Genomic DNA, 27,347 nt, shown 5'->3' on the forward strand with positions numbered 1-27,347 from the left:
GCAAATTTACTGGAAACATGAAAAAAAAATAATCGCACCGTATGGTTACAACTTCACCAACAAAACTTCTTGCCCTAGGTGCGGCTGTTACAAAGGGACAATGATCTGTCAGCTGGAGAACTGGAGAAATGGTCCAGCAGACACTGACGCGTCCCCAGCAGCGGACTGTCGTGTAATGAACAGGAAATGAAAACCGCTCTCGTCCCGTGGGCTCCAGCCTACCAGCCGGGTGTATCCAAGGGCCAGCTTAGCTTAGTACGACAAAGCGGGAATCTGGAGTAAATCACGAAGCGAGGCCCCGCATGCGGTGCTGGAGCACGCTCCCCGCCCCTCCCCGTGCCCGCGCGGGAAGCCCCCGCACCGGCACGGCGCCACTTCCCCCTCGGCGGCGGCGCGGCCGGAAGAGGCGGTCGGCAAGGGCCTACGGGCCGCTCTGCGGCCGCCGGTCCTCCAGCTCTATGGTAGAGGAGGTGGCGCGCCCGCCGCGGTAGCCAGGGCCGCCCCGCCTCGCCCGGAGAGGCGCGGGAGGAGCTTGCGGGGCCGGTCGGCTCCTCCGCATCCCGTCGGCCCTTGCGCGGCTGCGGCCTTGGGGTTCGTTGCGCGGGTGCCTCAGCGGCTCCAGAAGTTTCCTGGGGACGGCGGGAGGCATGGCGGCGGCGGGAGCGGCCCCTCCACGGTGAGCCCCCCCTCCCCGCCCCGCGCCCCTTCCGCCCGCCCCCGCCTCGCCCTCTTACGCCGTTGTGTTTCCTCGACAGGCTCTCCGACGGGGACATCGACCGGGACCCGGGGGCAGCGGCGCAGGTGAGGGCCGGGCGCGGGGCGGCGGCGGGCCTCGCCCCTCGGGCGGTTGAAGCTCGCCGGCCTGCCGAGTCCGGGGCGCTGGGGGGAGCGGGGCGCGCAGCGTGCAGTGCCCAGCCGAGCCGTGCCGCTCTCGGGGGCGAGGGGAGCAGCTGAAGCGCCGTGCGGTTGCCCTCGCTGCGAGCGAGGCCTTGCGGAGTTTTCCCTCTGTCATGTGAGGTCCGGCTGCCGAGGAGTTCAGCGCGGTTCTGTCGGCGTACTTGTGCTGCCTGTGCTGCTAAGAAGGAAAACAAAACAAAACACCAAACACCAAACCAAAACCACATCGGCTTTGTCTTTTATGTAGGTAGATGATGGTTCAAATAACTAAGTTGTGCTTAAAAAAACCCCAAGCTTGTTGAAGAAATGTACTCAGATCTTTATTAGTTTTTATTCTGCCCTGATCTATTTTTTTATTCTTTTGATATTTTGTGGGGCCCAGAACTGATTTGCATTTCGTCTAAATGCAAAAAATATTTTACAGTGAGAGTGATCATCCACTGGGTCAACCTCCCCATGGACGTTGTAAGATCCTCATCAATGGAGGTTTTCAGGACGTGACTGGACAGGGTGTTAGATAATTTCATCTGGGCTCCCTTTGCCACAAAAAGTTGGATGTGATGATCTTTTGGTGTCCCTTCCAACCTGGCCTGTTCTATGAGTCTATGGGTTTACCCATTAACACGTGTTTATGTGCTTTCAAAGGTTATTTTTACTTAAAACAGATGGTTAATGAGAAGATAGAACTGGAGGGAGGACAAGTATTTCTATTTAACATACTTGCATAGGAAGAGGATGTAAATGGTTGGTTCTGCTTCAATAGGGTAGGTGGCAAAAGCATGAAATGGAACTGAATTATCCTTCCATAAAGAAAATGGTGAAGCTAAATCTTACAGTTCTTTGGGGTTTAGGCTGTAGCTTGTAAAACTTTTTCAGAAGCTAAATGACATCTAAAAAGCTGTTTGGAATAACCAAATACTTTTGGCATAGTACAACTAATGTAAGATATTAAAAAAAAAAAAACAGTAGTTTCACCTTGAGGGGTGAACCACCAACAAACAAACCAGAAAAACCCAATGCCAAAAAGTCTTTGGAAGTATTAAAGAACGCTGCCAGTATATGCTTTTTTTTTTTTTTCTGGAATAACATAGTTGCTTTGCTTTTCTGTTTTATATTTCAGTTCTTTGTACATTCAGGGCTTCAAAACAGTGTGTAACACATTCTATAGGTGTTAGTATCCGATACAGTGATCGTGGTGTCATTGTTGCAGCCTTTTTTAAAAGTACTTGATTGAATAGGCAGATTGTACTTGATAATCTCTGAACTGGTAAGTCCATAGTTCAGTGTAGCATTTAGCTGCCTTAGAGACTTGGAACTGCAGGTAGTATACTATGTTTGCATGTTCTTACGTGTTGCCTTTATAACTCACATGCTCAATATTTCTAATCTGGGACATGATACTACATAAATTGTGCTGTGTAATGCTTCCACACCTGACTAGACTTCTGCCCAGTTGGCTTGGCACTTACATGCTGTGTCCTCAGGACTTTTGATTTCTTTAACTCCTGGAGGGCATGCTTCGGCTTTCTGCACCTGGATCTGATACAACCGAAAGATCATCATCTATCTTTAAATACTGTCTGCACGATTAAGCTGTGAACTCTTTTAATTACTTTTAGGTTATTTTAAGTTGGAAAAGTAGGTTACTGTGTGGAGACCAAAAGCACCTTTATTACATACAAACTCTTATTAGCACAGAGGGTCCTGAAACTTCCCAATGGATTTAGAAATAGATTTGCAACTTGGTGGCATGGTAAGGGCCTGCAGGGTTAAAGTATGTAGAAAACACATACCTGAGTGTTTGTGAGGACAAAGTCTAAGCTTGTTCCAAGTAAACTGTTGCTGATGTCCATAATCTGGAGTTCTTGGTGTTAGTTGAGTATTACTTGGCTGTCTTCTCAAATATCTGTGTTAAAGGAGTAGCTTTATTCATGTGTGTGTGGCTGAATGAGATGTGATGACTTGCTGATCAAAAAACCAACAGAGATGAGTTTCACACTATTGAAAATGTTTGGGTTTGGTTTTCCTTGCTTTCCTGGGGTGAGGGCTAGTTCCGTAGGAGAATCCATTCACATGTTGTGTGCTTGTTCTAACTGGTGCTTCTGTCATCAGCGTGAATCAGAGGAAAGAATGTTTGGAGTGAGAGGTGATCTGTTAGAGAAGTGACTGGTTGTGAAGTGCCTGCAAGTTCAACGTCAGAGTCAGACCCCACTTGGTTTTGAGGGTCAAAAACTGAACTTCACCTGTCAGCATAGTATGAACCAATTTTAATATGTGCGTTGCTTCAGTGTCCCTCACATGTGGAATACCTATAGCCATGAGTATTTCCCTAATGACAACTGCTTTTGAATGACCTTAAATCTTAGGAGGGCATCGGTACAATTAGATCAAGTTACAGTTGTCTTGCCTGCTGCTTTCTTCAGAGACCCCCAAGGTTTTAGATTTATATGCTGTACCTATATATAGATTTGCATATCTTACACTGGTTAAGAACTTACGCTACTGCTAAGAGAAACGGTTGTGGACACTTAACTCCTATTTAGCATAAACATTTTGTGTGACATCTGGGAAACAGAACAAGACACTGATCTAAATTAAAACTAAGGTAAGTCCTTCAGCTCTTCTTTTTTCTCTGGCTTGGTGGGACAGAGTTTTGGCAGCTGTGGTCTGCTACTATTTATGCAGGTTTAAAGCCTGTATCTTAGCTACATTTATGCTTGTTAGATTCTGAGTAGAAGTCAACTTGGCAAATGGAGTTACTGTACTGTAACAATGCACTGTAGTGGCTTTGGAAGACTTACTGTCTTCTAGCAAAGAGAAGAATTTCTCTTACTAGTAAGAGAATTGGAGATGTTCTTTCCAGGTATATGCATCAAGTCATTGTGATTTTATTCTGTTGTGTGAAAGTCATAAACTTTTCTTGTAGAGAGCATAATATAATTATTTCAATCTGTATACCAAATGATTCCCCTAATAAGGGACTACTTTATGCTTACACCCATTGTACAACAATTATTTTATGGAGCACAGGGCTCACAGGAGTCTTTTTATTCTGCTTTTGTGCTCAGCATAAATTGGAACGTCTTACGCTCGATAATGTCATGTAACGTGGTATTTCATCATGTGTTACAATGCTTTGAGCACGTTATCCCCACGCAAGTGTTTTGACATACTACATGTTGACTTAAAAATTCCTAATACTGCAGTGCTTCCTCAAATCCAGCAGACCTGTGTACAAATAACACTGAAAATTGTAGGAAGGTCTTTGGAATTTAGAAGATCATCTACGCAGTGGAGTTCATGTTTAAGGTATTTGAAAGTCATGTTTCTTCTCAGTAAGAAACAGTCTGCTTGAATCTGATATAATTGGCAAGTTCCTTGCACTTCAAGCTCTGATGTTTAAGCTTTGTGGATGAGAACTGAGCAACAGGTAAACAGTCATGCCAGTTAGTATATTTTCTTCTGAAATGTCCCTTAATCGACAATTTGGTATTGTGTTTTTATGGGGACTTCCAAGGTGCCATTTCATGGGGTTTTCTTGTGTGTCTTTACAGGAACTGACAACGGCTTTGGAAAAGAATCCAGATGATGCTGAATGTTATTGTCAACGAGCTTATGCTCATATTCTTCTACAGAAATATGCTGGTAACGTCTTCAGACAACACTGAGAATCCTCTTAGCAAGGATGTTAATGCATATGTGTTATAACATGTTCTTTGCAGAAGATGTCTTCAATCTGAAGCCAAATACAGTAATAAGAGAAAGTGTTATCTGTAACTTACTATGCTTCTTTTGCAGTTAGTGCATAATTTTATGGTTTTCTTTGATTTTTTTTTTGGTTTTGTTGTTTCTGCAAAACTTCCCATGAATTGGGTATTCTGCAGTCCCAGCTTTCCATATGATTTTAGCCTAGGATTATCTTGGCAGCTTTTTTTAAGTAGAATTCTTAGGCAGATTTGAAGCCTTGTGTTGTAAGCATCTTCCATCCTTAAGTTTTTGGTTGAGACAATCCTGATATGATAGGAGTGTGATAACTGAATAATGCCTGGGAAAAAGATTAACTGAAAAACTTAAGATTTGGTCTATTTTTTTCCTTCCAGTAAAAACCAAACAGACTCATGCTTCAGATCTAGGTGGAGGATCTGACTAAATGAAAGTCATGCTACATCTTAACATAGAGCTCTGCAGCTGAATGAAGGATTCATCCATAGCAGTTGTGGCTAGATTTAATTCAAATGATGTGATCTGTGTGCAAGCTAAGAAGGCTAACATAACCTTAAAAAATTTTCACTACTGAAAGACTCAGAGTTCACTGCTTTTTATAACATTATTATGTTCCTCACGTTTATACTGACTTCCAACAGATGCTGTTGCAGATGCAAAGAAGTCCCTAGAACTGAACCCAAATAATGCTGTAGCACTCCTTAGAAAAGGGTATGTATCATATATTGTACTTTGAGAATATTGTGATAATCTGTAGGGCAATACTAGTATTTGGATTATGGCTCTGTACAAGCTTTCTGCAACACCATGAATGAATAAATTTAGTGCAATGCTGCTCGTAACCCATCCATAATAAAGCTGTGGTTATAAGAAGCAGTTTGGTTTAGAGTCATTATCTTAAACATCCTAGCCATTTCAAAGACACACCTCATAAGTGATTTAAATTCTTCCATATGTAATTTTAACCAATACAGTATGTTGTGATATAAGAATGTTGTGATCTTCAGAATGTGGATTAGACTGGGAAGTAACTACTGTTTCCTTGTGGTTTTCTTTGTTCATGCCAGGTTAGGTGAATATCATATCAAAAACTATGCATCTGCCGTAGAGTCTTTCAGAGAGGGACAGAGGCTGGACAGTAAGTATTACAATTTCTTCTGAGCACGGTGCTCCTTTGCTAATGAGAAAAATCTTTTCTAATGTGTTAGCTGAAAGTGAAGACCAGGGATTTTTATTTATTTTTTTAAAGGCTAATTAACTAGGTACCTGACTTCATATGCCTGGATTTTGGAAGGTTTGTGCAGTCGTTGCATAGAAGTGTAAAACTGCTTAAAAATGTGTATCAAACTTCTTAGCAAAGTAGGATATGAATCTTTTTTTTTTTTTTTTCTTTGTAAAATTGGGAGTGTTTTCCTACTTCCTGGAGGTCCTACAAATAAATGGTGGCAATGGTGTGGCATATGAAGTGTTGTAGAAAAGTTTCTGAACAGGACAGGCTCCTTATACGTAGCTGGAATTTCTTGAATGGTTTGATAGGTCAGCCTTTAGAAAGGACATGCAACTTACTGGGTATTCAAACTATCAAAATGAATGATTGCCTCACATTACATACCACTTAATTACAGAAGCATATTTATATCTCTTTTTTTAACCTTAAAGCGTTGGCTTCCTGGCTGGACTTGAGCACTTCTTAGTTTGGGGAGAATTGGAGCTTTTTCAAAACCTGACTTTATTCTAGAAGCAGGAAAGGAGTAGTTTAATACAGAAAGCTTTGGTAGAAGACGTGGGGAAGCATAAAACAAAGCAATTGCAAGATGGTTGTGACTCCTTTCTCTTCCCTCCTATCCCCCATTTTAAATAAAACCCTCTCCTTATTACGTTCCCTTCCTTCCCAGCAGCAGAAGAAAATGGTAGGAAAAGCACCTTGAAAAGGTTACACAGAGCAAAGCGTTCTAATATGATAAGCATTGTCATGGTCTCAGATCTTTCCACTATGTTGTCTTATCTGTGACAGTGGCTGGGACCTGAAGGTTTAACAAAAATTGGATTACTTCGCCTTTCCCAAATAAGTGATCTGATCCTCTGATCTAAAACTGGAGTTTCATGGGAGTGTAAGCTAGCTTGTTCTTGCTGCCAAGCGATCATACTCCCTCCTACTCTTGTGCTTGCTTAGCCTCTTCTTTCAGTGCAGTAAATCTGCAGAAAGTTATAATTTTTTTAAAGTGTTTTTCCCCTGGATTAGTGTGTTGAAATGGCTCAGTGAAGGGTCTGAGTGCTGAAGCCAGCAGTGCTAGCAATAGTGGAAGGGGGATGCGGTGGAAATGCAGCAACTGTTGCCAGCTTTGGCTGTTCTGGAATAGGAGTTAAAATAGAAGAAATTTCCTAAAGTTCTTTCAGTTGTGGTGGTTTGGATAATTAGGTAGTCTCCAGTGGTTTGTGCACTAGAAAGACAAGTGTGTCTTTGCAGTCTAACCAAGTTCTCTATTTAGTATCTTACCTTGAAAGGAAGTGATTCCTTCTGGTGGCTTCTGTAGCTTTCCTTACAGCTCTTCATACATCTCCAAACTCATCGTTCCTGAATTTAATTGAATGATTAATCTATATTTATTCATGTTCTTGCCCCACACCAAGCAACCACTATCAGTTTAAGGCTTTTCACATGCATGGATTTTGTCACCTTTATAGTTTGTCAGTTGCAGCTGTTCAAAATACGGATGATACACAAAATCTCCTCAGGCCAGAACATCACTTCTGGGTTGGTGGGTTTTTTTTCATTCTGTTTAATCTCAGATTCTACTTATGTTGTAGGGTGCAACAGCACAACAAGCTGCAGATATCTTTTTGGATAAGTCAGTGAATACCAGGATCCCCTTAGCTAATTCAGTATTCCTGAAATACAACACAACGTTTTCCTGTGTTGATTGCTTGACTTCTACCTGTTGGAATTTAATTTGCCATTTTTTTGCTGCTTACCCAAGTTGAAGAGTTTCTGAAGTGTCCTGGTCCTTCCTGATTACTCTCTCACCTGAAGATAGCTTCTGCTCTGCTTCCTGTATCTCGTTACAAAATTCTGTGACCCGCTGTGAGATGAGTCCCCTGAAGGCCTTTATTAAAATACAGATTTTTAGTTGATGCTTTTCCATATATTACCTAATTTGCTGGCAAGTTTATATCAGTAACAGAATTTTCTGTTCTGTGGAGTGTTTGATGGATCCCAGGTGAAAACAACTGTGAGCATAAGCATTTTGGCAGAACAGTTAACTTCCAGTTAAACGCAGCTAGTGCAGAATGAACAAAGCTTAGAGAGAATAATTGCCACATACTGCTAAGCAAGTGGTAAAGAGACAAGACACTAGCTGTTGTTGCTTCAGAGAGAATTGCTGTGGTGGGGAATTCTTTGCTGGCAAGGCTGGTTTCTTTGCCACACAAGGGGCAGAAGTACACCAGTACACATTTCTGTTCCTTGCTGATGTAAGGGCTCTTTTAAATCTTAACCTGGAATGCTAACAACGATGAGCTTGCTACTTGTGCTCGTTACTGGTAGGACTGACAGGCCCAGGATACCACAGCAAGCTTCCCATTACCCACCTACAGGGATATCTAAATAGGACTTGACATGATGAATTGTTGAATGAGCAATGTTTCTTTATTTTCTAAAATAACATTAGGAGTAAGATTCCTTTCACTCAACTGTGAGACTAGACATGTGGATTTTCTGAGTTTATTAATTTGCCTTAGATTGAAGCAGCATTGTGATCTGTTACTCTTCACTGTCTTATGTGGGTTTAGGACAATTACACTCAAATTTTCTTGTTTTTTTCTGTGACCACCTAATGAATTTATGAAAGGTGGAATGTGTCAACTTTTTAAACATCTTAGTAGGTACTTTTCTTGTATTCTAAGAATTAGTTTTTCAGCAAGTGGCAACCCAGTTAAGTTTTCTGAATGAGAAAGTTATTAATAGCAGTTGTTGGCAAGTTCCTTGGGAGGATAATGCAATTGTAGAGCACACACACGAAAAAAAGTCCTTTGTCTCAAGTTATCAAAAGTGCAGGGATACAGGGAAGGAGGCAGTGGTTGGTTAGGGGGACCTTCTAGAAAAATAGGGAAGATAACACCGGACCTGTCTTTTAAAGTTTGTGTTGCATAGTGGTCCTGTCATAGGCTGTAGTTGAAAAGAGAATTGCTTGTCTGCTGCTGAAAGTCAGAGGCTAGATAAGTAAAGAGTTGATTCAGTTTCTCTTTTCTTAAACTCCTGAACCTACTTCATTTAATTTCACTTTTGATAAATAATTTTTGTTCCTAGCTGCAAAACTTGAAAGTCTTTTTAGGGTATGGGTGCTAAGTTTTAAAGTTATAGATTAATTTAGGTTGCAGTGAAGCTCTGGAGCTTGTTTAATTCCATGCCCTGGCCAAAAGCAGTATTAACTTTGAACTTTCATGTGTTTGCTCGAGTCCTTCTACTGTTGACTTCCAAGTATCTCTAAGACTTTAAGATTCTACAGCCTCTTTGGCCAACCTGCTCCAGTGTTTGACCACCCTTTTAGTAAAGGACTTTCTTGCCTGATCAGAACTTTACTGCATCTTGGATCCTTTGCCTTGCTTCCTTTCCTCATGTACTTCTGAGGACAATTTGCGGTCAGTCATTTTAATCCCTTAAGTATGCATTAGGTAATCGAAGACAGCCCCTTAGATAGTCTAGCAGAACCCTCTGAAAATGTGTATCTTCTTTCTAGGGTTTGATGGGAATATAGAAAAGATGGCAGCAGTCAGTGACTGATTGTATTGTAATATCAAGACAGCCATATTATTATTTGCATTTTTATCTCTTCCTAACAACAACTGAGATATTACTAAATGTTGTGTAGCTTAAAATTTATATAACTTTTAAGATGACTGGTGGGGCTAGCAGAAGAAAAGGTAAGAGGAAGTGGATTGAGGAGTGGGGGAGCAATTTCAAGACTGAAGGTGCACCTTAATATTTATGTACATTTTATATTTGAAGTGGTTGAGATCCATACTTTGCATAACTTCAGTGGAGTCACATTTGGTGTTACATGTGTGTCTGCTGGGAACTCTTCTGTCAGGCCTCTTCAAGCCTTCTGCTGGGTAGCTGGCTGCATGAACTCCCTCAGTGTGAATACTCTCTATTGCAAAAAGATAAAAAGTCAAGGTGTTTTTAGTAGTTGATCGGTAACGTTGCCACTTCATTGCTTTCCTGACTGTGAAAGATATTTCTGGGAATTTTATTGAAATAAGGTGATTCCTCTGGTTTTACACTGCTACCTTTGAGCTATTTTCCAGTGAATTAATTTCTGGGAAGCAAGCTCCCCAGATAGAATATCAAGGTCTTTACTAAACTTTTCTGTGATTTGGATTCATAGGATGGAATTGGCACCTGTGTGTTTCTACATCCCTGAAACTTCAGGTGTGTTTGTAAAGTTTGTGTGAAACCACCAGGAGAAAATGCTTGATATTTGTGAAAACTAAGTGCAGCTTTGGGTTGTCCTTGGAACAGACAGTCTCTTCTGATATTTCTCTGGAGAGGAAGTCTGTGACTGTTTGAAAAAATAATTTTAAGAATAATGGGAAAATGTGTAAAACTATACTTGCTTTTTGAACAGTTATATAGGGGTTGACCAGACTGGAAAGCAATAGCATATTTGGGTCAGTTCAGGTAAAATCTGGTGTCCTACAAATTAATTCGAAGTTAATTAAATATAATAGAGTTAAATAGTAGCATTGTATAAAAATACTTAAAGCTTAACTGGAATGACAGAGGTTACAAGAAGATAATAGGAAATAATACCTTTTTTAGTAAATTGATACAATATGTGTAGTACTTGAAGAGTTTTAATGTTACTGTGTTTGATCTCTTCTAGATGTAGATGATACCTTTTCTATTTGGATTAAAAGATGTGAAGAAACACTAAACGGTAAGAAAAAAACACGTTTACTTGATAAGGAATTTGATATACCCAGTGCTTTGAAGCTGTGTCATGTTTTTCAAAGATTTACAGCTTACCTCTTACTTAGGAAAAACTGATTAAAAAAAAAATAATTCTTTTGTTCTGTCTCTTGTTTCTCTCACAGTACACATCCTGAACACGTTTATACTTCAGATTGAGGAACATTAATATTAGGGTTTTAATGTAATAATTGGCTGTGACAGGGGAGTGCCTATTTAAAGTTCAGACAATTCATAATTAATTTTAAGTTGTCTTCATACACAACTGCTAATAAATTTCAGCTATGGAAACTTGTCAATTTTAAGCTTTTTTCTATGTCTACTTCTGCTTGCTTTATAAAAACAACATCAAAAGAAGTTTTCAAGTCTTACAGAATATAATGTTGGGAAGAGGTGGAAACGGGGATTTTACTCTTGAGTCCCTGTGGAGAGTACTTTAGGTGCTAATTGCTGCTTACCCATGGTAGTCAGTGAGTGGGACTTTAATTCCCTTCTGTACCTTCCTACAGACCTGGCAACTACCTCGTCCACAGTGCTTAATCTGGATGTGGTTTTTGATGAGATATAACAGAATAACTGATGTAGTTTTTTCCTCAACAATGACTGTTTCTCCTCTTTGTGGTGCACACTGGAGAATGGGGCAGTAAAACAAGTTTGGATCAACATGCTGAATAAAAACCAGATAGAGGAGAACACTTTTGTGTTGTGTAGGAATGAACAAATTTCTGCTTTGTGATACGTATTTGCCAGGTTTATTTTTATTTGTAGAAATTGGATAAGTGATTGGCATGCATGATCTTATTTGCATAGAGTTATCTTGGGTGACAACTTTCTCTGCCCTCTCGAGGAAAGAGGTTATAATACACGTTTTTCTCTGATGTAATAATTACTTTTTGCAGTGTTTTGTCTGGTTCAACTCACTTGTCCTGTTTTATCCTGAATATTCATCCCTGTCTTTTCTTTTTTGAGCCATTTTCTTGATGCTTATGATACACTAGCAAAAAAACCCCAATAAAACAACTCTGATTTCTTCATTAGAACTTAATATTCTTTTTTGTTAATCTTTCTCTCTTTTTAGCAGTATGTGTTATAAAGAAACAGGCAAAGTTTAATTCTTTTCAAACATCTTTAGTCTGAAATAGTTTAGGGGAAAATATTTAAAGAGATACTGAGCTATAGTTTAGTACATTTAGTACATTTAGTAGTTTAGTACATTTACAAATATTACAGTACATCTAAGATCATATATGAGTGAATTTCTCTGCCAGCTTTCCATCTCATGCCCCAACTGGGTTTGCCTAGTCTGAGATACAGATTTGATGAGAACTTTGTGCTATTCCTATGGATGGATGATAAACCTAGTACAGACTTTTGGGAAGTAATTTTTTTAAAACTTTTGTTTACCATGATGTTGCTTTAAATTAAAAAAGTCTATGTAGTTTTCTGATAAGCAAGTGAAAGTAATGGAAAGTTTGTTCCTTCTGTTAATCAGAACTTGCTTTACATTACAGTTCTTTTGCACAAGTTGCTGATTGAAGTCTAATGAAAGTGCCATAAAAGCAAAATACTAGGGATAGAACTGGCATGTTATTAATAATTCTCCTGTTGAGACTGGAATAAAAGCAGAATGTTTGCAGTAAAGAAGGGTCAAGTGGGTATGTGCCTTTTAAGTTCAATATGTCTTTTTCTGAAACAGCAACTTTTTTCTTTCTGCAGCATCACAGACAGAAATGGTAAGATGTTTTCCTTAGTATGTTTACGGTCTTGATTTCTTTGTTATGCTGGGCTTCAGTGGCTTCTTAGGACTTTCAGGCTTTAAAAATAAACTTTTCTATTGCATGCAATTCTGAAGGATTTAACTTTTCTTCTAAACGTGTTCTTTTATTTGAGACCAAGGCTGAAAAATTTAAACCCTGAAAACTCTTGGGAATGGCATACAAATCTGGCAATTCTTGTGCACTCACTGAAGTAAATTTTAACTTTCCAACTTGCGATTTGTTGCCTGATTTACAAATTAACCAGCTCATGTTGTCAATGCTAACTTGCTTGTGACTGTTTGAAAGTAACTTTCTTTTTCCCCCAGTAGCTTGCAAGTGATTTGTGCAAACTTTTTCTGCTGTAACTTGTTCAGCTTTCAGTTTGCTTTATTTATTGGAAGCCTTCAGAAGAAGTGTTGAAATTTACACTCACACCCCTTTTTCTATGTTGAGACAAAAAAATGGGAATTTGCATTGGATGTTCTGCTCCTTTTTTCACAGGACTTCCGTTTTTTGCATTTTAGGAATAGGGTGGAGGAGGAAGGTGCACAGCAGACATGGTGGATGTATATAAAGACAAATCTTATGCTTAAAAAGTTACACCTTGCGTTCTTAGATATATTTCAAGCTTCCTTCATGACTTTTTAGATCAGCAACATAGCCACTGTGTTTTTCAGGTATATTTCTTATCCAGGAAGAAAATGAATTAAAGCTGAACTTAATGCTATTTATAAAATGTCTGGCCAATAAATTCCAAGTTACAGACTGGCATATTTAATGTAAATTTAAACTTTTTTAATCTGGCGTAAATGGCTAAGATGATGATGAAAAGCTTCACCTGTAAGCTAATGCTCATACATAAAATCAAGAAAAGGGGAACAATCAGTATGAAAATTATGTCTTTGAAAAGTATTTCATGGTATGTTTTCACTTACACTGATGTAACTTTTTTTCCAATGGAATGTGCTTCAACTAGAATACACAGCAGCAACCTCTGCCACCAAAGATCAAGTAAGTTTGCTTTAGCTTTACTGTGAGAATTAAAACCATTGACATAACTTTTCTTTGACTTGGGGATTGGAGAAGCAATATAACGACTGTAGGAATTCTTTCTGGGTGCCTTCAAAAACATGGCAGTTTAAGCAAAGTGTTTCTTAGTGTCACTGCTTTTGTTCAGGCTGAATTGTACTTCTAGGAGATTGTGTTTCACTGGGAGAATGGGCAAATGGTGTAAGCATTCTGACTTCAGCTTAATTCAAAGACTGCCCCATTGTGCCTAGTGTAGGTAACGTTTCTGAGGTATTTTTAAGATGCTGAACTAAAAAGCTAAAAAGTGCTGTTTAATTTATAGAAGGCAAACAGTATTATGAATTGGTTAAGAAAGTGACCTAAATATTGTATGCTTCTTGATTAATAAAAGGTTCTTTTTTTCTTTAACTATGTATCTTGTCAATTATGCAACTGTTCTTCTAGAGGAAGGGGAGGAAATCTAATTTTGTATATCTTTTCTCCCCATTAAACTACACAACGTACTGTTCCAGCTTTTAGTATTCTTCTGTATATATCTTTGCAGTTAGTTTTCCCTCTCTTGACCCTCTTTTTTTTTTTTTTTCTTTAAAGATATGACTGGTACCAAACAGAATCTCAAGTAATTGTGACTATAATGATCAAGAATGCACAGAAGGATGATGTCAGTGTGCAGTTCTTGGAGAAAGAGGTGATTTGTGTTGCTTATTGATATGCATCCCTAGATTCCCTAAGATGTAGTAATTAAAACAGTAAATGTTATCTGCTGCAGCAGCATGAAAAGAATGGTACAGGTGGTCTTCTTTCTGAGCTTTTTTTTTAATGTACAGTTATGCTGTACATGTGTGTATGCCCAAGCAAGTGAATTGGGATTTGTGGCCACAGCAGTGTCCATAGGATTTATACACAGCGGTATGCTGTGCATGCGGCAATGCAAACACCTGGTTTTCAGCTGCCTGTGTGTTTGGAGGGCTGGGGGAAGAAATGATCTGGATTTCAAATACTTCAGTATGCATGCATCTGGAGTAGGAATGGACAGAGACAATGGAATGGACAGACCTATTTCTAAAAATAGGTGTGAATGAGTAATATCTTGCTTTAGTACAATTATAGAAAAAGAATGAATGTGGGTAGGTGGGTTTCTCTGGCTTTTGGCATCACTGAAATTGCTGATGGTGGCAAAGTGTGTCTCAAGGAAGTGTAGTAATCTCTTTATTGTAATACCTTTTGTGGTACCTGATGTTCATGTTTAATACAGCTGAGAATATTGTAGAGTTAGGTTCTTATTCTCAACTAAGCTGATACTTCACAAACTACCAGAACTACTTGGTTGTTACTATCTCCTTTCAATTGTTAAAACTGTGTGAGTGCTTCCCACATAGTTTGCATGTATTAGAAGGGAAGTTGCATATTGTTTTCGTGTTCCATTATTAACGTGTTGATGCTTTATTTGCCATATAATTCTTTCCCCAAAGAACGCAGATAAAGCTGACAAGATAATAGGCTTCTTGAGTAGTTGCTGGCTAAGAATTGAAATCTCCTGTTCATTTTCTAGTATATTTTAGAAACACCTTGTTCAGTAATGCAGTAATGTAACGGTATAATCTGAAATTCTGATGCCTGATGCTTTAAGTGCCCCAGTGAAGGGTCATTAAATTAATCACTTAATCTTGGTGCCAAATGACAGTCCTTTACTTGGAAATGCAAAACTGCTCTCAAAGATGACCAGTGGTGTGTTTTCAACTGTTAACAGATGAATGCATCGGTGAGACTTCCATCAGGTGAAGACTACAACTTAAAGCTTGTTCTTCTTCATTCTATAGTGCCAGAGCAAAGTACATTTAAAGTGCTTTCAACAAAGGTAAGCGTCTTAAAAGTATAAATTATTTCTTTTGACTATTGCTGATGTTGAAAACATTTCTGCTTTATTGTCTTGTCTCTCTGCAACTGTCATAGTGTCTTGCTTTTCCTATAAAAATGCTTTTTCTTCAAGGTGCCTTTCAGCCAGTGGGGAGGCTTTCTAAACTTGTGCAAGTATCAGAAATACTAATATGATAGTGCTTATTGAAGTGCAAATGACAGTTATGTTGAGGGTGCTTTCAGTTGTTGCTGTGGAAAGAAGACACTGGTCTTCACTCTTAAAATTCAGGTATTAAGAAAGTATGAACACCTTTCTAATAAGCTTTTAGGAGCCAATATTGCCTTACGAGGTGTTTTTATCTGTTTGTGCCCAAGAAATGTAAGTCAAGACTTTGAAGATTTCAGTGTTGAAATAATACTTTACCCTTTCATGACCTCTTGCTGGTAAAGGTTAGCCATATGGTTAACTGCTCTTGGCTTTTCAAGAGAGTGTATTCTATGCTGTTCCTGGAAATTGTACTTGCTTGAAGATACTTGAGAATCACGTAGCGTAAGAGAGAATGCTTTTGTTTCAGCATTTTGTTTCTCCTTTATTACAGGTATAGAAAAATGAGAAACTGTCTGTGGTCTGACATAGCATATATTGTTGATATAACACACAGACAGACATATACTGTGTCCATAGAGCCTGGCCTGAATCTCTGAAACAGGAATGTGTTGTTGATTCTTTCCTTGTATTTCAGCAGTGGTTCTGCAGAGCTTTTGGAAATTCCTTTGCGTTCTTATGTTCCGTTTTACCTGTTCCCTTCTCAGAAAGGTACCTGTAATAGTTCTTGCAACATTTCAGGGAAGAGGGACTTTGAGATGACATGAGAGGATTGCCATAGAAAGTTGGTCTTGTTTTTCCACTCTTTGCACTAAGGAAGCTGAGCAGGTTATGTGGTTGAGTCATGTGAGCTCTTATGCTGTGGGAGATAAGCAGAGTGCTCAAAGTATGTAGAAAATCTGTTAGTCCATTAGCATTTGTATAAATTTGAGTGGAATGGGCATGGATCTTGTCAAGAGGAGTAACAGTGAGGTCCTGTTTGCTTTATGTTCCTATCTAGCTTGTGTTATACTTCTCATTTGTTGAAGTTCACCATTACTTCTATGAAGCATCTGCATGTTACTGAGCACTGTTGAAATGAACTTGACTTTGTCTTTCTATGCTACTATCTCTATCCTTCATTAATCTCTGAAATAATCTCTAGTAGTCTAGAACCTGGTTTGGATTGAGGTCCCCAAAGTGGTGTGAAAGCTTTAGTTATGTTCAGGTAGTGTCCAAATCGTATATATTTTGTATTTATTTTCACATGTTACTCTTCCTATATAATTGCAAGAGAATATTTTTGAGATGAAATGGTATAATAGAGAACGTAAGTGTGCTAACAGCAGAAGTCAGTGCTTCAACATGTTCTTTTTGCAGAAAAGAATAGTGTAAGGACGTTTGTGAAGGCGTAATGAAGAAATATAATTTAAATGATGCCCGAGCTAATTCTGGTTCTGACCAGTAGATGGAGTCTGGCTGAAGAAGAAAATTTAAAAGCAGGTGTATGTTAAGCATGCGAAGACTTCTTCAAAGGCTTAGAATATTTTACTTTGAAAAACAGTAAGCACTTTAAGGTCATGGTGCAGCCTTAGTGTTTGGATACTAGAAATGCTGATTTCATAAGTTTCATGTACGTACTTTGTTCTTAGGAGCGGTGTGGAAAATGCGCACTTATTACTTCGAATAAACTATCCTGGAACTTCTCAAACCCTCTACAAATTATTTTCTACCACTTACATGAAGTCCTTTTGTAAGGACTCAGAAGGAAAGACATAATCTCATTATCTTCCCAATTGCAGGAAATCTTCACTACACACTCCTGAAGAAATTGTGTTTTCATGGGTTAGGAACAGATCTGTTCTTGTGGATTAATAATTTCAGCTAAGAGTAGCTTCAGGTGTTCACATTGCTATGTTTGTATTGCTGCTTTGAATGCATGAGCTGCGTTGCCATTAGCATCATGTAGTCTTCACTACACAGACAGCAAAGAGTCTGGTCTTTCTTTTCCAATTATGTGAGGAAATAGATGAGGAGACACAGTAGAGTGTATGGGCAGGTTATGTGGTGGATAGTTCGGGTTTCCCATGAACTTCATAAAACTAACAAATGTAAAGGATAAGGGATGAAACAACAGAACTGGCAGACAGTAGAAGAATCCCACGTGGTTTTGTAACTAAGAGAAGCTGGAGAGGGATTTCTCAATACTGCTTGAAATTCAAATTCACTTGACAAGTGCAAAGGAATAAAGGTACAGATATGAACTCAGGAGGAGAAAATGGCCTTAACTGAATATGCAGAATTACAGATTCTAAAATAACTGCAAAAAGCAGACAGACTCTGGGATTGGTTCTTTCAGGGATGTTAACAGTGGTGAAAAATGCAATTGATACCTCAAGAATTGTTTCTTTCCTAGCAGTGAAACAGAAATTACACCTTTCAATAAATCCATGATACAGAGTCCCTGTTTAGAAAAGAACAGAAGTGGCAGTGGTATAGAGGTAGCATAGGTAAATGTTTGGAGGTATTTGAATGGTTTCTGTATGAGCAGAAGCAAATCAGTGTTCATGATCTGCATACTTTTGACTTCAAGCTGTGAGCTAGAAGAAGTCCAGTTTTGGGATAAAATTGTCATTTCTTTATGGATCCTAGTATTGTATGTTCTCTAACTGTCAACAGTTTTACAGACGATACTGACTGCCTTTAGTAGGGGCTGTATGTACTAGTGCCATGCTTGGAGCCGTTTTTTTACCTAATTCAAAAGTTTATTTGCTGTTTAATAGATATCGTTACTTGCAGATTCAGCTTTCAGTTGATTATGGTTCCTGTTCACAATTTAGTTGTGAGTTACTTAGAATTACCTGATGTTGTTCGCCATATAATTCTGAGATCGAGGGCCTCAACCAGCATTCATGTGAGAGGATACTGAATACAACTGTATTGAGTCCTTGTCTTGAGGGAATTGGTATATATGCATAGCACTCCCTTGTACGTGAACAGCATGGTTGATCGTAACTAGATAACTAGATCACCTGATGTTATTGATTATACTCCTCATCTGTCAAAGGTATCTGACAGTAGTAATCTAATCGAGAAAAAAATAGCGGCAGCTCCAAAAAGCACTGTATAAATTCGAGAGTTGTGTCTTACAAATGGAAGGCAATCTGATCTTTGTGTGTAGCATCACTTTGTACACAACAGGTAGGATTTTGTGTGTTTTGTTGGTCATCCTCAGGTGTCCGGTGAGGTGGAAGAAAAACTGTGCCAAGCTGAAAACTGCATGTTGCATTCAGCATTTAAGAGGAGGAAGGTACCCTTTAGTGGTGCGACTTGGTTTTTTACTTCTTTCCAGGAGAGGGAGCCAAAATGTAAAGGCTGCACCGAGTTTGCTCTTTAGAAGTTGCCAGCATGCAGTTACCCAGTAGCACAGTGTGCATAATATCATTGTACTCCCTTCGTAAAAGGAAAAAGGTATAAAAACTTCAAATGAGTGACTCAGTATGTTTAAGATAAAACTAGCTGATCTGTTTCTGTCCAGAAAATATGGCAGGAAAGTAGAATACACAAACAGTGTAAGCATTTCTAATGTTCTGAAGCAGTTCTTCAGGCACAGTTAGCCTCACTTTCCTCTCCCTTTTCTGTTCAGTCTACCAGTTAGTGTATTGGGGATTCCAGGGGAATGTTCTGCCACGTTACTGCCACAGGTTGGAAACTTGTGCAACGTGAGCAATTTCTCTGGGTCTTCTGTTGTGGTTTAGGTGATGCTCAGGGTTTTCTTCTCGTTAGACCACAAGAGGAGAGTGAGGATGAGTATGTGCATTTAGCATGTGTGCTTATGAACTTGAAAGAAACTTGAGCTAGTGCTTTCTCTTTTTATTCCCCTCTTCTCTTGCATCTACAAATAGTCTGGAGACAATTACTGTAAGATTTTAGTTTTTAGTGGTTTGGGCTTTTTGCAGGCAATGATTTGCAGCAATTTAGAGCCATTTGAAAAAGTGGTTTCTTTACCACAGAACTGTCCTTTAATTAGAGATCAAAGTTTTGCTGCAAACAGGGGAGGTGTTAGGAATCCTCAGCCTCTTGTACAGTTGACATTTGTTACTTAATAGAGATGTCTGAGGTAGAAGCATGCTCTCAGCAGCTTCTGGCCAAGAATACGGTAGTGTGCATCAGTGGAATGTTTGTTTTTTCTCTCAAACCAACATTTAGCCTTGCAAACTCTGAAATACTCTGTACCAGAAAAGCACATCAGTGCCTGTTGCTAAATGTAAAAGAAAAGGCAAAGAGTGAAACTGTTTCACACGCACTTGGACGGTCCTCAGTGTCTCTTTTCAGAGGCAAATATACACAAATAGTTAAACAGAGGAACAGATTTAACTGAAGTCAGTTCTTACTGTATCCTTAAAAGATACTTTCTCACTTTGGATATTTTCATTATGTTGCTTGCAGGTACTTGAATGCAGACTTCCCTGCTGTTATGTTTTCTTAATTTCTTTGTGAGACTTTCATGCAGATTCATATCTCCCATATATATTCTTGAGCATTTTCTGTAAATTATAAAAAGATATTTAAGATAAGAGTTGGATACTTTCTGAAAAGGGCTAGTCGGAGCAATTTCCTGACTAGACCATAAAGAAACCTTCCCAGTGATTGGCATGATATTTACTTAGCTCAAAATAAGTCTGGGGTTTTTTTTTTCTTTATGAATGCAGATGGGTGTGGGACAGATTTAAACTTGGTAATGCTCTGAGAACAGTATTTTAAACAAGCATGTAAGTCAGTACCCGTGTTTTATATAAATACGTAAAGGAAAACTATGCATAAGGGGTTTTGTTTTGTCTGTCTTGAGAGAAGATGGACTTAAGAACTGTTGGAATAGTGATGGTTTACTATAGGATAGGAGGATGCAGTGACAGAGAGCTTTAGGATACCTAAATGATCTGTATTGCTAGCTCCTTCTTTAAAATTCAGAATTTTAACAAGTGGCTGCTATGTAATGTCCATGAGGTGGAAACCTGGACATTATTGGACTCAGTTCTCCATAGTATGTATTTGGCAAAGAAACTGAAAGGTGCACACTAGATCCCTTCTGTTGCAACATATTTGCTACAGAATAAATCTCTTAATTATCATTTGTGATAAGTCTGTAGAGTTATTTTCATCTCAGTATATTTTGTTTAAAGTTATGGGCCAAAGATCTTGGAATTCAGAATATAAGCAATGTATAAAAGGTCTTTGAATAACTGTGATACCAAAACTGTGTGTGATATGATCTTAGAGGTAAGTTTGAGTAGGTTATACGTTTTTAGAAGATAGTGCTATTTTGCGCTAAGGTTAAATTTGGGTAACAAAATGCACAAGATGAATACAAAATGACAACTCTATAATAAACAAAATTTACAACATAGACAAGGCAGTCAGTAGTTCAGGAAATAAGTAGTTGATTGGAAACCCTGAATTCTTGGTTTTGTGTGTTTGATACATCAGAACATCAGAATTTAAAAGGGTATTTTTTGATGTATCTTAAAATTAACAGCTGAACTACTGCTTAAGCTCTGCCAGTTCTGATTTCCTTCATCCATCTGATCAGAGCTTGATGCACATTTGCCTGTGGTAAGTGAACTTTCCTAAGCATGGACTGTAAAATATAAAATGCAGTAGAGATTAGGGAAAAATTCTTGTAACTTGTCAGTGTACACCAGAATCTTCTTTTAGGGAGGTAGTTCTTTCCCTTTTAATGTTTCTCAGTTAAGCTGGCAATGTTTGTCCCAGAATGTAAGTTAAAGTGACATCTAGTTCATTAGAGGTTTGGGCTTTTTAACAGCAAGCTTCAGCCTAGAAAATTGATGTTAGCTAACTAGTGTTGTGTTTATCTGTAGATAAGGGGAGAAATTCTTTCTTAAAACTAGATTAAAAGCTCTCTTATGCCAGTCATCTTAAAGTAAGGGGGTTTTGTGTTCTTAGGCTACCAATGAAATAGTTTAGAATAGGTTCTGAGAGTAATTCTGGCATCTTTTGTGATTGCTAGCTTTTGGATTAAGCTGCAAACAAACAATCTCTCGTAGGTTTTAAAAAGTCGATTACTTCAAAAACTAGAAAATTCGGTGATTAGAAACTTGCCTGTATCCTTCCATTGCAGCTAGGGTTTCTTCTAGACGTTGAATCCTCCCTTTGACCCTCTTCTCAGAAGGGTGGATTTCCCTTGAGAGTATTTCACACAAGCAGTGGATGATTTGCTCTGTCAAAATTCCATGTTTCTTTCCCTTTTTGCTTTGCTCACTTGGACCCCAAAGTATCAGGAACTTAAAAATTTCAAGAGAAAGTGGACTATTTCTGTGTAAGAACTTTTCATGGATTTGAAGTATTGTGTCTAGATTTGGGCTCCCCAATGGAAGAAAGGCACTGATGTAGTAGAGCAAGTTGTAGTGGAGGGCTACCAAGATTGTCTGGTGGCTGCACGACATGAGCTTCAAGGACAGGCCGAGGAATTAGGCTTGTCCTTGAGTGGCATGTGAAACATTTAATTTGCAATTAAATTTCCCAGTCTTTTATTCTTAGGTTGTCACAAGGCACACAAGCATATGTTTTATGAAATACAAATGTTAAATCAAAGTAGTTGGCAAAGTGTTGATGTATTTCTCTTGCCTGAGTACTGGAAATTTTTTTCAAAGGAGAGGAAGAATCTAACAGTACTTGTGTGTTAGATGACACGAATGTCTGTACTGGTATGTTACTTTTCTGTGTGACAGATACTAGTATCTGCTTTAAAATGTTCGTTAAAATGCATTTATTGCCATTCGTGCGTATAATTGGAACTCACCAAGTTGTTTCCCTGTAGATCAAATAAAGCTCTCAAGTTGGAGAAATATGCGCCTTCACAAGCAGAATTTTATAGCTTTATATTTTTGGAAAGTGTGGTTATATAATGGTGTGAAGCTAATGATTTTTCTAGTTTTGCTCATGCCTGCCACTTTGCCTAATGTGTAACTTCAGTGGAAGTGGATGGAGTAGATGGGGTAGAGGTTTAATCATGTCATAAATACGTTCTGGCTCATTCTTCAGCTGTGTGTACTTCTGGCTTGGCAGGGTTTAGATTTAAGAAATCTGCATGTTACACTGGGAATTGAGTTTGTAGTATTTCCTTTTCCTTAGGGTTGTTTATTATGTAGTACTGGCTTAGGGACAGTTTCATAGAGGAAAGTATAAGAACTAGCAGATGAAGAAAAGGAGAGGGAGATTACTGGAGCAGTAAAAGCAAAGACCTGCCTTTTTTTCCCCTTCTTTTTATGCATGGGCAGAGTACTCTGATGAATAACCGAAGGTCTTTATAAGGGCTCTTTGAGGAGGATTGTATTCTGAAAAGAAAAAAGTTCATGTTTAGTAGCTCACACCAAGCATTATATTGCATTAGAGGTCATTCTTGGTGTAGATGAAATAGTCTGTTTTTGAGATACTGAAAGATATTGGTGGAAAGCCTGAAGTATAAGGGTAAGAGGAGACAGTGAAGGAACAAACGGAAGAGAAAATGAAGAAGTGTAGGCTTGAGCAGTCTTAGTATCAGGCATTTATTGTGGGTTGTGTTGTTTTGTTTCGGTTTTTTTACAGAACATATGGGGGATATGCTAATAAGCAGAGTATAAAATCTTAAAATTAAGGCCTCTTCAACTTAAATGTGCAACTGAATTGATAATACAGTTTCCTCCGGTTGTGAAGTTAGATAGGAAGCAGAGGAAGAGACAAGTTGTTTTAAATTAATACTCACGTTTCACTTGTAATTAATTAATGCCTTTGTAAGTGGCTAATTAACTTAAATGTTTGACTCATGAGATCCAAATCCATTGGGGGAAAAAACCCCTCACACTGCTAGTTCTGGCACTTGTGGAACTACTTGTCTGTCTTATGTAGATGTACAAACATTTTTTGCTTCCTCAAGCTAATTGCAAAGCATTAGATTTATGAGTGTGGGTGTTAAAAAACAAACTTTAAGATTGTAGTTTCCAAAGTGTTTTTATAAGAGTCCAGTGGAGGAGGCTTTGCTGACTTCTTTCGTTTTACTGAAGACTAATTATTGGTACAGTCTGAATGCTGCTTCTGCATAGTTTTAACAGAAATCTCTGTGTCCTTACAGATTGTAGTATTAAACTCTGGAATACAGGCTGCCTTTAGGGACAGTAGGTTGAGCAACTGGAGTAATACAGTATTTTAATGTTATATGATTAGTTTTGGTTTTGTGACTGATACTGACACTATTTTAAAACCTGATACTCTTAATTTGTGACTTTTCAAGTTGCTAAAAACATTGGAAATCAACCAGACGTGGGGAATGAGAAGTTAAGGATATGCGGGTATTAGACTCACAAACTTACTGAAACTCCCCTGCTTTGAAGGGCATTCCGCACCTCATGTCTTAAACTTTATTGTTCTCCGTACAAGTTAGTGGTGGAAAATAAGTATTTAAACTTGACTAGGGAAATGGTAGCTTCCCGGGTGGAGGGGGGGGGGCGTAGGGGTTAGGGGGGAAGCAGCAGTCAGCACTGAATACGGTGAGTCTTAAAATGAAGCATGATTGCAAACATGGAAGCTTTAAACTTAAATAAGGTAATTCCTTCGTTTTTATAAGGTATCTCAGTCTTGTTGCTTACCAGTGACTCATTTGAAGAATGGATTAAATAAAGCTCAGATCTCCGATCAACATGATGCTAGGCAAGGAGCTTGCTGTTAGGATCTCTAGGGTTAGCTTTCACAGTGGTGCCTTTGTTTTTGGGTCTGCAGGGATCCCCAGGTTATAGTGGCTTTCAGTGGAACTACGAACTCTTCTGCTGAGCTGTTCACAAATAAGAAACTGCTGAAGTTTAACAAGTACTGATTTCAGTTAATTAATACATCATATAAATTTTGTGATGTTTTCTTAAGTGAGTTTGTCATTTGGAGTGACCTTAGACAGTCCTTGTTTTGCAACTTTGTAACCCTGTAACCAAAGGATAAGGTTAATTATGAAAAAACATTTCAATATGGTTGTCTAAAGAGATATGTGTAGTTGCGAATAGGGCATGACATACTTCACTTAATTTTGTTTTTCCTGTGATAATTGCAACCATATCCATTTTTAATTGCCAGTTTTGTCAATGAATACTAGACAGTTTTCTCCATAGCAGTGTTTGTTCATTGAACCAAATGAATACAGCTTCTGAATTTCTCAAATGGGAAGATCTGCATAGTCCCTGGGTGTTACCCTGGTTTGTGTACTACAGATCAAATATTTTTTTTTTTTGTTGGATGAAGTGTAAATTTAAAGTTGGATTTTTTTAGTCCTTCAAAAGTGCTATTTAATTATTTGAGCTGACTGGCAAGTAAGGGATGCTTGGAAGGTAATACCTCGGTGCCCAGCAATGTAGAAATATTGGGACTAATTGTTTCTTTTGGGATGCCATAATTTACAAAAAGAATCAAGTAACAATAAGCAAAAGAATGTTAAGTGGTAGTAAACAAAAGGGGAGAAGTCTGATACAGGAGCTATGCAGCCACAGAAGAGCTTAATTGACATATGACTCGAAGTCATGTAACTTCATCTTGTAAGGTAGGTCAATTTTGCTAAAATACAGGCTTCATATTAAAGACCGTGTTTCTTAAAACAAATGTGTGTATTTTATTGCTACAGGATCCAACTACTTTGAAACTATTTGGCAGAACTGTTTGCCATCTGGATTAATTTGTTCTTTGTCCTATGTTTTGTAGGTTGAGATAAAAATGAAGAAGCCAGAGGCTGTAAGATGGGAGAAGCTGGAGGGACAGGGAGATTCTCCTAAGTTAAAGCAATTTACACCAGGTTTGTTTTCTGAACTATTGAGTATTAAATGGTTTATTTGTATTAAGTCACTTGCCCTTATTAATAATAATTTTTCTGTGAAATTGTTAATAAAATCACAGCTTTATATTTACAATGAAAAGCCTAATAGTCTTGTTTTTACTGCTGAGAATTGACGGAAAAAGCCTGCAGGGCATTACTAAAACTTAGATATTAAATTTAGTCATAACTTCCATAAATCTGATGGATTGTTAAAGATACATGCTTTTCATTCATTCCTCTGGGCTTATCTGTTTGGCTGTGTGTATTGGTCGCAGTTCTGCAGTTCTGTGCATTGTTACACCTCTGTTGTTGCTTAAGTAATGAGCTATTATTTGCGTAAGTATTCCATCTCTCTTGGAAAACAATACTGTCGAAGTTTTTCAAGACAGATTACCAGTCTGTTTTTGAGAGAGTTTGAATTTCCTGATTAATTGATTTCAGTTTTTTTTTTTTTAAATTTAGCTCATATTTTCTTATGGCTCTAGGCTACTGGTATTTTTTTCTTACCATCAGCCAATATCTCCCGCCTCATTTTGACTTTAATTATCTGTGTTGCTGTTGTCCAACTTTCTTTTTCTGTTGGATAGCTAAATTATGTAACTCTGTTTACTTAAAAGTAAACTTTTGCAACCACTGAATGTAGCCTCCAGCATTTCTTAGTTTCCTTTATTTTTGTTACTGCACTGCTTATGTCAGGAGGAATCCATTTGCATTTTCGGATTCGTGTTCCATTCTAAACTCTGATTCATTGGGTACATATGTGTCTGTGTGTTCTCTGCTACTCTAAAATCATGAGAAAATGCTTAGTTAACACTTTCTGTTTTCAGATACCCAGCACTTATATCCATCATCCTCTCACTATACAAGGAACTGGGACAAACTGGTAGTTGAAATCAAAGAAGAGGAGAAGAATGAGAAGTTAGAAGGAGATGCTGCTTTAAATAAACTCTTCCAGCAGATTTATTCAGATGGTACAGATGAAGTGAAACGTGCTATGAACAAATCATTTGTAAGTTTTCGTTCTTTTTTTCTGAAGAAGTGTGTAAATTTTGCACGCTGACACAATTTACTAAACTGTGCATCACTCGGGAAGCCTCTAGCTACCAAAAGTTTAGGCCTGTAACAAATGGCAGTGGCTCTGTTGGAAATACTGGTGTAACAAGTCTCACTGAAAGCTACAATGCTGTACACTAATGAATGTCCAGGGTTGTGCTTTGTCACTGGTCTCTGTCTCAGTCAGTGTTATCAAAGGAATACAGGTTTTGGCTCATATAGAGCTTGAAGATTTGGGTCTTTCACATGGGTGAAAGGATCAAATTCCTCTTAATTGTTTGTATCTAGTTCCTTTTATTTGTAGTCCTCATAGGCAAGAATGTGACTGACCCTTCAAACGCTTCTTGTTAATGAAGTAGCATCTCATTGTGTCCAGTACTGATAAAAATACTGTTGGGCTGAAAATTCCAGAATGAGGGCTTTGTCAGATTTTAGTCTATATGTACACAGAATTCCTGTCTGCAATTGCTACTACATGGAGCTTAAATCCTTAGTGTTTATTCAGTATTTGTTAATCTGCTGTAAGAAATGTGGCTTTTACTAGAATTCCACTAGCACACTAAACAAGCTTTCTCTCATATTGCAGATGGAGTCTGGAGGCACAGTTCTGAGCACCAACTGGTCTGATGTTGGTAAAAGGAAGGTAGAGGTCAATCCTCCTGATGACGTGGAATGGAAAAAATTCTAATCCTGTTTTTAATCTTTTACCAACTATACGTTGCTATTACCATGTACTGACCACAGTGTACGGACATAGCATTCTTGGATACAAAGCACTGAATGTTCCCTTGGAAACAGGAATTGTCTTTATATTTTGTGTGCTTTAGGAATTCCTCCATCTGCAGATGTTAAAGGTATACTCAAGAGCGGAACCCTATTTTCATTATCTCTGTCTAATTTTTGGAAACTGAGTCAATCATTCTAAATTTTCTGCCACCTTTATCAGTTCTGCCCTTTGGGGTAGGGTGATCTCTAATGGCTGGTCAGGATTATTGCCTTACGCCCGATATTTCTGTTCAATAACTTATTAGATCTTGGCAACTTTGGATAAAAACACTTTTCAACAACAGTGTTAAAATTGTTTGCTCTTTAACTCTGCTAAATAAAACTGTAAATATAACTTTTCCTATA

The 27,347-nt window shown here is 38.3% G+C and overlaps 1 protein-coding gene across 1 annotated transcript; it reads left to right on the forward strand.

Annotated features, from left to right (window-relative positions):
* Nucleotides 1-540: 540 nt before the first annotated feature.
* Nucleotides 541-27,347, forward strand: SUGT1 (SGT1 homolog, MIS12 kinetochore complex assembly cochaperone). The gene is made up of 13 exons (XM_037376942.1): nucleotides 541-676; nucleotides 756-801; nucleotides 4,452-4,542; nucleotides 5,262-5,331; nucleotides 5,688-5,758; nucleotides 10,503-10,556; nucleotides 12,305-12,321; nucleotides 13,322-13,356; nucleotides 13,966-14,062; nucleotides 15,125-15,232; nucleotides 25,052-25,142; nucleotides 25,991-26,172; nucleotides 26,803-27,347. The coding sequence occupies exons 1-13, from the start codon at nucleotides 648-650 to the stop codon at nucleotides 26,902-26,904; spliced, it is 993 nt and encodes a 330-aa protein (XP_037232839.1). The 5' UTR covers nucleotides 541-647; the 3' UTR covers nucleotides 26,905-27,347.

Source organism: Falco rusticolus, chromosome 2 (assembly GCF_015220075.1).
Source record: "Falco rusticolus isolate bFalRus1 chromosome 2, bFalRus1.pri, whole genome shotgun sequence".
NCBI lineage: Eukaryota > Metazoa > Chordata > Aves > Falconiformes > Falconidae > Falco > Falco rusticolus.